The sequence below is a fragment of the Rhinatrema bivittatum genome, chromosome 4, assembly GCF_901001135.1.
Source record: "Rhinatrema bivittatum chromosome 4, aRhiBiv1.1, whole genome shotgun sequence".
Taxonomy (NCBI): domain Eukaryota; kingdom Metazoa; phylum Chordata; class Amphibia; order Gymnophiona; family Rhinatrematidae; genus Rhinatrema; species Rhinatrema bivittatum.
The window spans coordinates 293,238,736-293,252,534 of record NC_042618.1 but is presented as its reverse complement, the minus strand read 5'-3'; the positions used below and the strand labels follow the sequence as shown (position 1 = coordinate 293,252,534).

General features: G+C 42.8%; 1 protein-coding gene across 1 annotated transcript in view; it reads right to left on the bottom strand.

Moving 5' to 3' along the window:
* The window catches only part of RYR3 (ryanodine receptor 3), a 1,291,138-nt gene that overhangs the window by 441,449 nt on the left and 835,890 nt on the right, over positions 1-13,799 (bottom strand). The window contains 1 exon segment of the mRNA XM_029600192.1: positions 8,409-8,469. Within this exon segment, the coding sequence (XP_029456052.1) occupies positions 8,409-8,469 (61 nt within the window).

Genomic DNA, 13,799 nt, shown 5'->3' with positions numbered 1-13,799 from the left:
CATTTTAGGGCCTAGTGTAATATTTACAGTGTTGCCCTTTCATAGGTAGGATTGTTACTGTCTGAGACTGTATGGGAGGTTTACTATATTGTAATTGTGATTAAGTTTACTTGTGGCTTTCTGAGGGCCAAGTCTGTACAATAGGCCTAATACCATATGAGTTCCAAGTGCTTTTTTTTTTTTTAAGGGTTTTGTGGTTTGTACCACAGTAATTCATGTAAATATAATGAACATGTTGTTGTAAGTGATATTTTTTAGGGATGTGCATTCGTTTGTGACAAAATAGGAAATAGAGACGAAATTTCCTATTTTGTTGCGGTTCGGGAGGGTGACAAAACGATAAGAAAACCCATGAAATTTCGTGTGGTTTTCTTATTGTATTTCCGGGGGGAGGGAGAAAGGGCATTAAAAAAAAACAAAAAACCTAAACGCACCCCAACCCTTCAAATTTAATTAATTGCAACCCCCCCCCACCCTCCTGACCCCCCAAGACTTGTCCGACCCCCCCCAAGACTTACCAAAAATCCCTGGTGGTCCAGCAGGGTCCTGTGAGCGATCTCCCCCTCTCGGGCCATCGGCTGCCACTAATCAAAATGGCGCCGATGGCCCTTTGCCCTTACCATGTGACAGGCTATTGGTGCCATTGGTTGGCCCCTGTCACATGGTAGGAACAATGGATGACCTGTGCCATTTTTTAAGATGGCACCGGCTGTCCATTGCTCCTATCATGTGACAGAGGCTGGCCAATGGCACTGATAGCCCCTGTCACATGGTAAGGGCAAAGGGCCATCGGCGCCATTTTGATTACTAGCAGCCGACGGCCCGAGAACAAGAGATCGCTTGTGGGACCCCCGCTGGACCACCAGGGACTTTTGGTAAGTCTTGGGGGGGTCGGTCGGGCAAGTCTTGGGGGGTCGGGAGGGTGGGGGGTTGCAATTAATTAACTTTGAAGGGTTGGGGTGGGTTTGGGATTTTTTGTATTTTTTTTACAACCCCTGTTGTAAATCAGGGCGAGTTTCGTGCTTTGTTTCGAGTGGGTAGACAAAATAAAATCGGCCTGATTCACGGGAAACAAAATTTCCTGCAGCGGGCCGATAACGAAGGCCAAACCAAAAGGTTCAGCCGAATCACATCTCTATTATTTTTACCTGGGAATGTCCTTTTTCATGTAAAATCTGGATTTATAAATGTATAATTTTTAATTGTATGTGGGGAGGGCATGACCGAGCTGGAGATACCATTTAGTGATTGGATCGGGGGGCCCATGACTGGGCTCTGAACAGAGCCCTGGTGCTTGGCCCCCAGTGCAGGACTGACTGCAATGCCTAGAGCAAATAAAGTTTTGGGGAGGGAATATAAATTATAGAGAAAAAGATCCCTGGCACCAGAATTTTTGTACTGGTTGTGATTAAGTTGAAAGCCCAAAGGAGCAGGAGGAAGCTGCTGGGCCAAAATAAAAATAAAAATTCCCTCCATGTAACAAAGTCTCCCAGCTCACGGTGCTGTATGTTGGGTTCAGGGCAAGGGGACACTTTATCAGTTGGCCATAGGTGTCAAATGGCCTGGCTACGGCTCTGGATGACAGTGAAGTTAGAGAGCATGAGTGATACCCCTGCCACTATTTTTCAGGGTCCACTGGCCTCCACCTTTACTCTAGTGACAGCATCGACCCCCAAGGATGTAAACAAGGGGTCACAAAAGAAGTCTTTGATCTGGGGGCACTTCCAAGTCAGAGAGGTCCCATGCTTGGCTCAGTGTAATTATTGTGCCAAGGATATCAGCTGAGGCAATAAAGTAGGACATTTTAACAAATGCTGGGATACTACATCACCTGCAGAAGCAACATCCACTTCAACTGTCAGCTGGGGATGGTAGTACTAGTAGAAGTCAGAGTGCCCCTTCTTCCAGTTAGAGGACACTGAAAAAGGGAAGAAAGTTTCCCAAATTGATTTCATGCCCTTGGCTCCTTCTACTAGTCAGGTGGCAGAACAGCAGCCTCCCTGCCATATATCATAAGTGACAAACCACTGTGGAGGAAATCAGGTGGTGTTCATGGCACTATCCTGGGGAAGGAGGCAGGTAGCATCAAAAGTCATAACCAAGAGCATTGGAGAAATGATTGCCTTTGATGACTAGCCCTTGCAGATAGTGGATAATGTGGGTTTCAAATGCTTGCTGCAGATGTTTGCCCCAAATTACAAAATTCCCTCCACCACATTTAGTCGAAAGGTCATCCCCAGCCTGTACAACTAGTGCCGTAGTTGCATCCAGGAGCTGCTGGCTAAGGCAATGGGAAATAGTGTGCATTTTACCAATGATATCTGGACCACCACAAAGGTTTTACACTCCTTCCTTTCTCTGAGGGCACACTGGTGTGACCTGGCTGGGACAGGGCAGGCAGCAGCAGCTGTAGAGGGGATCACGTATCAGGGTGTAGATGGGCTTTACTGCACACCCACTTGAAAGATGAGGCCCATACCTTGGCCAACATTTTATCAGCCATTAAAGAGATACTGGAGGGCTGGCAGCTAGTCCAGACAGCCAGGAGTTGAAATGCAGGTTTCTTTGTGTCTGACAATAGCTAAAATATGATAAAGGCAACATCTGATGGGGGATTTTAGGGCATACGATGTTTTGTTCACCCCCTGCACTTAGTAGTGAAGGAGGCTCTGGGGTCCAAGGATCAAGAGAATGTCCACCTGCAGGAATTAATAGAGAAGGGCAGGAGAATAGCTGAGGATTACAGAGAAGTGTGAAGGCAGAGAAACTTCTTTGTGAAAAGTAGGATGGTTTTAAAATAGCTCACAAGCATCGCATGTACGTTATCAACATCTGCTGTAATTCTACCTACATGATGCTGCAGAGGTTAGTGGAGCAGCAGATACCCCTTCACGATCTGTCTCTGGAAATGAAGACAGATTTGCAGTGTCCCCTAGGGCATCATGATTGGGTAGTTATGAGTCAGCTGGTCAATATTTTGAAGCCTTTTAATGATGCCATGGAGGAACTGAGTCCCAGATGCAACAAATTGGGCAATGTCATCCCCATAGTAAATATCCTGGAGGCAAAATTGAAGGCCTTTGCACAGGAACAGGGCCGGAGAGAGCAGGAATTAGGCCCGTGCCAGCTAAGAAAAGTAGGCCCCTATGTAAGGTTCTGATGTGATACTTAATGAGAGAAATCGTTTTCTAAATTTCCCAAATAATTGTTATTTATTTAAGAAGGCTTTACAAGTTTTTTGTTAGCAAATTCTTCAATTACAATTTAAATTTTTATTTATACATGTTAGAAATAGAAATATTTAGCTTTTTTTAAAATTTTGCCCAACAAACGTAGGCCCCTTGAACATTGTAGGCCCTAGCCAAATGGTCATGCTGGCACCCCCTCTCTCCTGGAGTGCACAGGAAGAGGAATGAGAGCAGAGGTGATGTGCTCTTTGGACTTGCAGAAGCAGATGACAGAGAGACTGCGACCTCTCAACAAAACAAGGCATACATGCTCGCTACATTCTGTGATCTCTGTGAGAAAGAGATACTTGCCCTCCAGTTTAGTAAACCTGACACACATGAAGAGCAAGAGTAAGGTTTGTGAACAGGAGCATAATAGGCTGAGGCAGAGTAGAGATGTAGCAGAGGAGGAAATACTAACAGTGCAGAGAGTAGTGCAAATAGGAGCAGCACCCTATCACTTAGTACTTCCTCCTGCACTTCAATACGACAAAGCCATGTTGCCTATAAAGAATAATTTCTTCTGGTACAGGCTATAGCGAAAGCAGCAGGCAAGAAAGACTCTTGACCTATTTAAGCAAAGAAGACACCAGAACTGTGGCATGCTATGTCACAGAGCCTATGGAGAAAATGGACACAGATGCACTGTATATTGGTCACACAAGTCCACTGTCTGACCAGACCTAGCCAGAGGGTTCAGTGCTATCTGTACTGCCCTCCAACTAGTGTGATTAGTGAATGAGTCTTTTTCATGACAGGGGACAGTGTGAGCCCTCTTTACTCAAGGCCATCACCATGATCGAAAAGTTAGTGTTCCTGAAAATCAATCTGCCTTAACTAAGGTTTCCAGATTTGCCATGTGAGTGGAAAGATAAATGAAAGCACTTTAAAATGCGTGTTGCTGTTCTACCTGCATCCCATACCCCAAATACCACCAAAGGGATCTGACAGCACACACTTCATCTACCTGCCATGCCCCAAACATGACAGGTGTATCAGATAGACAAGAGGAGGCATTGTGATATCCTCTGTTATTTTCCATTTCTTTCCTAATAATATTCAACAATGTGTTTGCTTTTTGGAAGGCCACCGCACACTGAGCTGAGGATTTCAAAGTATTGTCCCACAATGATTCTATGAACTTTTTCTGGGTGGTGATGCCTAATATGGAACCCAGCATTATGCATCTGTATTTTGAATTATTCTTCCCTATATGCATCACTTTGCATATGTAACCTTAAAGGTAAATGATAATGACCCAGTAGTTTACACATTACTCTCAACTAGCATATAATATACTTTGCATATGTCCATATTAAATTTCATCTGCCATTTAGACTTCCAATTCCCTAGTCTCACAAGCCCTCTTGCAGTTCCTTGCAATTGGCTAATGATCCAACAACTTTGAATTTGGTCATCTCACTCAGAATGTAGCTGCATAAATCGGGGTGGGCCAGAGATGGGCAGGAGGCATTTCTGGGAGGAGCAGAGATAGCCACATAACTTATGTAGCTAACTCTGGTCACGCCATAGAGCTGTCCTAAAGTTAGCCGGATATACTTATCTGGCTAACTTTAAGATAGCCGGGTATATTCAGTGGTGCTGCCATGCCGTTAAATATCCCGGTTAAGTTAGCTGGATAGGTTTATCTGACTAATTTAACTAGCTACTTCGCAGCTGAATATTAGCCCCCCTGGTAGTCAACAAATTATAGACACCTAAACATTTGGCTATATTTATATCCCTAACTTCAACTTTAGGTGTCTAAAAAATAAGACCCCTAAACTTAGCCACCTGGCACTGTGAATCACTGTGAATTCAAAATTAACTGACAGGGTCAACAACCTCATGGAATACTCCTCCTGACCCCTGTAGTTAAAATCAAGTAGCAAGGCTGACAGTCCCTCCAAACCCTGCCCCCTCCCCCACGACCACTGGCATAAAAATAAAGTAGCGGAGCTGAGTAAAATCCAAGTGGTGTGGTTGCCAGCCACACTGAACGTCCTCCTTGCACCCACCTAAAGATAAAAGGTAGCATGCCTGAGAGCACCCTGACCTACATTCTCAACTACAGGAGCCTGAAATGCTGCTCCACAAAGTTCTGGAACCAATCTGGGAGGCTACAGTCTTATGGTCCTCCCAGTTTAGCGTCTTCCATATTTCTGACAGGCACTCTACACTGTACCTTTGGAAGTGCGAGGGGGGTGAGGTTTCAGAAGGCTTTGATTTTTACTCCAGTGGGAGGGAGGGCGTAGAGAGGGTCTGTCAGCTCTGTTGCTGTATATTTATCCTGGTGGGCAGGAGGGGGTTTCAAAGGGTCTATCGGCTTTGCAATTTCATTTTGAATTGGTTGGATGGGGGGGTGGGGGGGAGGAGTGGTCCTGTAGACAGATTTAGGGCTGCTCTGGCAGCACCTTAAATTTTGCCACTCAAATTAGGTGCCTAGCATTGAAAATTAGCACAAGGAACCTACTTACTTCCCCCAACTGGTCCCTGCCCCTTTCCCCACTCATTTTTATGGATCCTAAATTTAGGCACTGGGAGTTGGCCAAATTTTACATTTAAAAAATCTTGGCACCTAACTCTTAAATACTGAGCTTATTGTCCTAATACTTTGCTATGTCAAATAAAATCTCAAATATATAATGCTAAGAAACTATGGTAGTACAAATTTGTTTCTGTGACTTCCAATGATACACTTCTAGAGATTGGCAAAATGGCCACAGATTTCTTACTTCTTCCTTTTAGAAATCTTGTGAAACATCCTGTATTTTTATAAGAATCCCTTTTTCTGATAGCTAATGATCTGGGAAAAAAAATCTATTTTAGCTCTCTTGGTGGACCAGCTACCCAAAACCAAGCACTCCATTAGAAAACAGAGAAGCAGGGCCCTTTGGACACTAAACTCACAGATGAAGATGGATGGGCTGAAATCCCACTGTTTAATGATGCTACTGAAATGATACAAAATGTGCTGAGCAGGGTGGTTTCCAAAATCATTTCCAGCTTGAATTCTAATGTCAAAGCATGAGCTTCAGCTCATGGAAATGACCTATGAACATGCCATGAGGCTTGATGATGCTGAAACCAGAATAGAGAAATTAGAGGATTCATTGACCACACATTTTAGCAAGGTGGAATGGTTTGAATGGAGGCTAAATTTCCTGGTTGACTGACATGAAGATATGGAAAAATGCAATAGGTGGAAAATTGGAATATTAGTGGTGTCTCAAAAAATCTCACAAAATAAGGAACATGAACCACTGCAAGCATTTGCAACATGGTTCTGTAGTGTGTGCAACTCTTTCCATACTGACAAGCATTCATTTTTCCACCATTTTTCAATCAGCTAGGCCCCAAGGCAAATAAGGGACCTGCATGCTCATTTATTCAAGTTGGTGGGAGGATAATGACAAAAAATGTCTTGGACAGGGAGTGATGTCCTACAGTGGTCATATTCTATGGTTTAGCAGTCTGAAAGAGAAAGCTAGACAGATTGGAAGGGCTAGCTGTTCTTTGATCTCAAAAGGTTGAAGATGTCAGATCTTGAATATTCCAGCTACTAAGAGAGAAAGCTTAAATTTTATAGATGCTAGTATTATACTATACAATCCAGTTAAGCTGTTAAAATATAATGACATTTCTAATGACATCGATTTGAAATACAAGCATCTCATAATTATGTACTGATACTGTAAATGGGAATGGTGGTGTATTAATATAGTAACAACATGTATAGATAGTAAGGGATGGATTTACTGCATACCAATTTACAGCCTAGTAGTCAGAACAGCAGGCTATGAACCAGGGGAATTCAGGATTCAAATCCTACTGTTGCTCCTTGTGACCTTGGGCAAGTCACTTCTTCTAAGTTGCCTCAGCTACAGATTTAGGGCCTGATTTACTAAGTATCTTTTCCATAGATACAGATTGGGAGAAAAGCCTTAGTAAATCAGTCCCTTAGATTGTGACTCCTCTGGATACAGAGAAATAGCCTACAGTATCTAAATATAATCCACTTTGAAGTGGCTTAAAGGTGGAATATAAATAAAATAAATAATATAGCAGTTTCTAGTTATTTTATGAGAGGCTTCTCACACAGCATTGCTTTTATGTCATTCAGTTCTTGGTCTCTGTGTCCAGGCAACATCTTCCTGTTCTTTTGGTATACTCTGCAATGGACCCTATTGGATCTCTATGTGTTTTGTGTTGATTCTGTATTGCTAGAAGTTATGTTGTGATTCTGGTCTCCTGGAAACATGTATATAGGATGTCTCTGGGTTTCTGATGTGTCTTGACCTGATTCTGCATTATTGGATATTCCCCTCCCCTCTCACTCAGTCCCCACCTCACCCTGACGGAGCTTCCTCCTCTACTGGCAGTAGCTGGGGACCCTACCAGCACTGAAACCTTCACTATGCCGCTACAGGGGACTTCCTCTTCTGCTGGCAAGCATTTGATACCCTGCCAGCACTGAAGTCTTTACCATGCTGCCTTGTGGGACTGTTTTGTGTGTGCTGCTATGTACATAGGGCTTCCTCTTCTGCTGGCAGGGGTTGAGAATCCCACTGGGCAGCATTGAAGCCTTCACTGCTGCTGCACATAGGTAAAAAAAAACAAAAAAAAAAACTTCCTCTGCAGGCTAATTTGGCGGACTAGAAAAGTTGTTCTTTGGGCCAGATGTGGCTTGCAGGCCATAGTCTGAGGCCCACTGATCTTTGGTATTGCACCAGGAATTAAATTGAGCAGACTGGATGGGCCTTATGATCCTTATCTGCCATTATATTCAATACTTCTATGCTCCTATTTGGGGAACAGGCATTAGGAGCCTGTGCTTTAGATTTCTGGGGAATCCCTTTCTGGGAAGCCTCTGCTTTGATGGGGTATCCCATGCTGGGAACCTGTACTTTTATTTGCTAAGGACCCAACAACAACATTGTACAGCATTGTATTTACACAGGAAGTGAAGCAATAGTCAACTGGATCTTTATACAAAAGACTTAGCCAATTGGACCCATACAAATGGAGCTGAGCTCATTGGACTCATATAACACTGAGTATACAGTCTCATAAAGAGGTTGTGTGTCTTTCTTACGCAGCTTTATTAAGGTTGTTAACATTCATAGCACTGGTTGATTTCATGCCTGGAAATGAAATTAAAATAAAACATAGGAAACTCACCGTGTATCTATAGTCCGCGCTAAGATATGTAGACAGCTAACCATTGTGACAGAATCACTTCCTGTGGCCAAGAATAGAGAACAGACAAGCACATAATAAGTGTAAGACTTTTCCTTCATTGAATACAAAAGCAATTCTAAAATATCATACATACTTTATGCAAAATGAAATACAATTCCAATTTTTGCATATCATTTCTATGCATATAACCATATAGATTGATCCGGTTGTTGTTTAATCATTTTAACAACAGGTTATAGAGACAGCCCCGAGTGTTCTGTAGTAGCTCAAGGGTGGAATCAAAAGCAAGAAAATACTGTGACAAAGATTCTGAAATTCTACAAAACAATTCTGTAGCAGATGTTTATAAATCTGAATAATTTTCTCTATATTAAATAATAAATTGTATTTTGTATACTACTACATTTACTATTTATCATTTCTAAAATGTAACAACCAGAATTCTGCTGCAGAATATGGAATAAAGTATCTAAAAAAACCAAACACCACACAACTGAATATAAAAGATAACCATAATCATTTGTGAAACTGGAGCTAGGGAATTACACACATTCATAGAATAAGTCACTCTTATCTGTGTCCTTCTCCTTCACACCTAATCCACTAGAACTAGGGAATTACACACATTCATAGAATAAGTCACTCTTATCTGTGTCCTTCTCCTTCACACCTAATCCACTAGAACTAGGGAATTACACACATTCATTGAATAAATTGCTCTTATCTGTGTCCTTTCACCACCTATTCCCAACTCTGTGCTTTCCACCTGGCAGTGCTATATGCTCCCTCTTTGGCCATATTCAAATCCAGTTTAAAAATTCATCATTTTGAAGCTACTTTTAAATACTAATCTTTTTCTACAATAGACTTGTTTGTCATGTATGTTTGTCTTGACTAGATTGTAAGTTCCATGGAGCAGGGACTATCTCTTATGTTTATCTATATAGAATACATAATGTGACTTATTCAATGAATGGAGTTCATAAGTTTATAGGGAGAAAGAAGAGAAAAGCTATAGAATGAATGCATTTATAGGTAAATAAGAGAAGCTTGCACTGTATACAAAAGTGGATGCACAATAAAAATAGTTTTCCAAACATGGTTTGCTTCTGTATAATTTATTTTGTTCTTTTGGGAGTTTTTATGAGTGTGGATTTCAGATATCAGTGTGGGAGAGGAGAAGAAAAGAAGAATTTATGAATAGAGAGTGAGGAGGGAGGGAAGATCAGGGATGGGGAATAGGAGAGAGGGATTATCCCCAACATGAAAAGCAGGATGGAGGATTGGAGGATTGGGGATGGTGGTCAAGAAGAGAAGATTAGGAATTAGAGGGGAGATTCTGGGAACTTGGGTGGGTGGCAATGCAGAGGAAGGTTTTGTGATCTTTTGGGGGATATATGTTCTGGGATCTTGGGGCGCGATCCAGAGTGGGAAGAGTGTGTAATTCCCTAGGTTCAATTGTGCTCCCCCCTTGCAACCTCCTCCTTAGCCCTTACCCCCTCTTAATCCCCTTCGCTCATTCCCTCTATCCATCCCATTCCTCTTTCTCTTCGCATCCCAGGTATCCTCTTTCTCAGCCCCCCATCCCAAATGCCAACACACACACACAGACACAACCTACTCTCAACCTAGCCCTTTTGCCAACCCCTATCTCCCAGCACCTCTTTCAGAATCACACAGCCTCCTTCATCATCCAGCCACCTTTTCACACAACACCCTCATTCTCCAACCCTTCCTCATACAAGTCCCTCCATCTCCTCTGCCTATCTTTCAGACAACCTATCCCCAGTCCTCCAACCTAAAGCCCCTCTCTAATCCATTGGTCCCATCTCCCCACCCCTCCCCTCCAATGCTGATCAGGCTGACAGAACAAGAAAGTGAGCAGCAGCATCATGAGCTGCATTATCTTCCTCTACAACTTGGGGCCTGACTCATGCTGACTCACACGGGAAAGTATACTCCACCATTCCAACCGCCTGAGGTGCTCACCTCCTCTTCCTGCTGCTCCAATCAGAGCAGGAGAGGAATTCAAAGAATGGACAGTAGTGCTGCATTTTAAACAGGGGCTGTAGGCCAAGGTAAGATAAATTGTAGCCTAAACCTAGCCCAAGTAACCTGGCAAAAGGGAGGCCCCAAAACAAAAGACCAAATAAAGGCTAATAGAAATGGCATTTTCAATAATTATTTTATTTCTGGTACAATAAAACATACAATATGGTAATAAGTGGACATAGAAAACTGCATTAATACAATTAATTATCAAAATTCCTCTTTCACCACCTTAAACAGAAAAAGACATTCCAGAATTACTCTTCTGACTTTGAAACAGTTCTGACTTTGAAACAATTACATTTTTTACCATAGTTTTGAGAGAGGAATGAGGTGAGAGACAAGGAAGTAGGGTGAGACAAAGCAACATTAAATCAACAACAGGGGCTCAGCATCTCCAACACCTCCCACCCTTCCCACACACCACCCCCCTAAAAAATAAATGCCACCATCAATATCCTTTCCAAATCCTCTTCCCCCCTGCACAGTGTGCCCAACAGCCTCCCAGTTTTTCGTTCCAAACTCTCTTCCCTCTTACCATGTCTCTGCCCCAAACTCCCCTTTTTCCCTCCTTTTCACCCTACACACTCTGCCCCTGCACCCTCCCCCACCCCTCTCTGCCTCCCCACACTCTAAACTGGGGGTTCTCAATCCTGTCACTAGGACACACATAGCAAGTCGGGTTTTCTGGATATCTGTAATGAATATGCCTGAGATAGATTTACATACAATGGAGGCAGTGAATGCACATCTATCTTATACATATTCATTAAGGATATCCTGAAAACATAACTGGCTAGGTGTGTCCTGAGGACTGGAATGAGAACCCCTGCTCTACACAGCACCAGTACCCCTCCCCCCTCACCTGACCCCCCTCTGACTTTACCCTATTCCCATGGTGCTCAACATTCTCTCTCTTTCTCCCCCAACCCCTTCTCTTCCCCCACCTATCCTACAGCACTGCTCTGTCTCTGCCCCCCTCCCCCAGAAGGCTAATCTTCATTTACCAGGCAATGAAAAGTCTCTCCCCCTAGTTTTGCCTCTTACCTCCAGTGACTGTCTTCAAATGTCTCCATTTCCCAGGAAATGGATGGGTTAGGGAGATTCAGCAAGGTGAAGTGGGGAGGGTAGCAGCTTTGGCAGGCTCACGTTTGGGGCTGAGGCGTTCAGCAGTTGAAGCAGCTGTGGCAAGTTCAGGGGTGTGGGCAGACAGGTTGGGCTCTCAGTTTTCCAACAAACTGCACAAATCGGGCTGTGGACAGCACAGTGGGGATAGAAGCGCATGATATAATAGAAGACCTCTCCCTCTTATACAACTGCAATTTAGAAAATCATGTATGAAATTATTCTGTTGACATGGCCGGGAAAACTGTGTGTTCTTGATTTTATATCATAAGCACATATACACGCATATGTTATTAAATGGCTGCATCCATTCGTGCGAGTTGGCATACACATGTACATGTTCCCCATCTATAAAGTGCAGAAGAAATACCAAAGGATGACCAATGTTTTGAAGATGCCTATGGCAGGAATTTATTTAAAGGATCTCTTACCTCCAAGAGGTAAGAGACTTCAAGAAAATGAACTAGAGAGCTGTTGGGTATAGTCATGGGAAAGGTGGGTGCTGTTAGAAACTTAGGAATCAACTTGTATGCATATCTGCCCCATTACAAAAAGAGGATACAAAAAGGCCGTCCTACATAAGGAGATATCTGCCAGGAAGGAGTGCTGTGCTAGAAAATGGGAAATATCCTTAGCAGTGGGGACAGAATAGCCAGGCTGAATAGAGGGCCAAGACTGTTTTGTTATGCAAGCATCTACAGTGAATCTGTGATGCTAACAAAAAAGGTAATGGATGCATGGCATATTCTTCAAAGGGGTGTGCATTTGACAGAAATGAAGGCATGGACAAAACATACAGGGTACATATATGCATACATAGATAAAAGGCAAGGAAGTTCCACACCAACTGAGGCCTATGGAAATTCCTAGGGTTGTGCAGGAGAAAACAATTTAATTTCATTTGAAAGTTCATTTTGTTGGGACCCCAATTTGTTTCTTTAGCTTCTAAATGAAATTTATTTTTCATTTGATTCATTTTTCGTTTGCCATTAAGGTCAATAGGGGAAATATTAGGCCTATATTGGGCTTCAGATTTGGGGTTTTCTTATCAATTGTCTTAGAACTTGTGGGAAGAAATCATCAGAAAAGGAAATGAACTTCATGGTACCTAGAAAGACTGTGGAAAGAGGCACCAAAGGAGGCATGAATAGCCTAAGGCTCCGAATGAGGCAAAGGGTTACCAGCATTGGCAGTCATTCTTCAAAAAACTGTGAGAGGAGCAAAAAAAAGCAGCAAAAGTTGGAAGATCACTCTAAGGTTCCAAAAAAGAGCACCAGCAATAGTGACATAAACACTTGATAGTATCTCACCAAAAGTGATATCAGCATCCTAAGGCTGCATGAAGGGGCAATGAAGCAGAAAAGGTGGAAGAAAAAAAAAAACCTAAGGCAGGCACTGATAAAGGGGCCAAGAAGCACAGAGTGGCTTCAAAATGCCAAAGCAACATGAGAGGTGCAAAGCAACCTTCCTCCTCCCATCTCCCCCATGACTGGCAATATGTACAGTCTGGGGAATGGTAGCAAGGCACAGTGGTAAAGAGAACTCCAAGGTGTAAGATCTGGGCATGGAAGCAAGGCTAAATGGTACCAAGACCCCCAGGTTTCTGGATGGAGTTTGATTTTTTTGTGAAAATGCACTTTCTGAATGAGGTTATCACATGCATGCATCTAAATGGTTTCTCCAAAGGGTGTGGTGTGGGTTTCCTGGAAAATTGTGAGGATTGCTTTATTTAGAAACCTTTCTTTAGCTGACTTCAGACTCTTCCATTTCCTGATTTTCTGGTTTTACATGAAATCTCTCTCGCTACTTTGTTACCACATTCAGAACATAGAAATGGTTAGTCTTCAGCAACTTTTCTGTTGTGCCTGTATTTCTTCCTTCTCAATGAAGGTTTTTATGTGAACATACCACCCCAGTGTAAGCAATCATTAAACAGCATGGGAGAACCAGGCTGAGATTGTGGAGGGCTGGAGAAAAGAAAGAACTATAGAATAGGTGCCATTCCATGGTACTGAAACCTGTGTCTTTTTAAAACCTTTTATAAAATTTTTGTTCTAGGGATAAACCCCCCAGTATAGCAATCCAAGAAAAAAGCAAGTGCACCCGAAGGTTCCAAAAGATGGCACCAGCACCAGAGACATGAATCCTTGCTGTGATCTTGAATGGCAAACTGGCACCAAATGTGGCATCAGCATC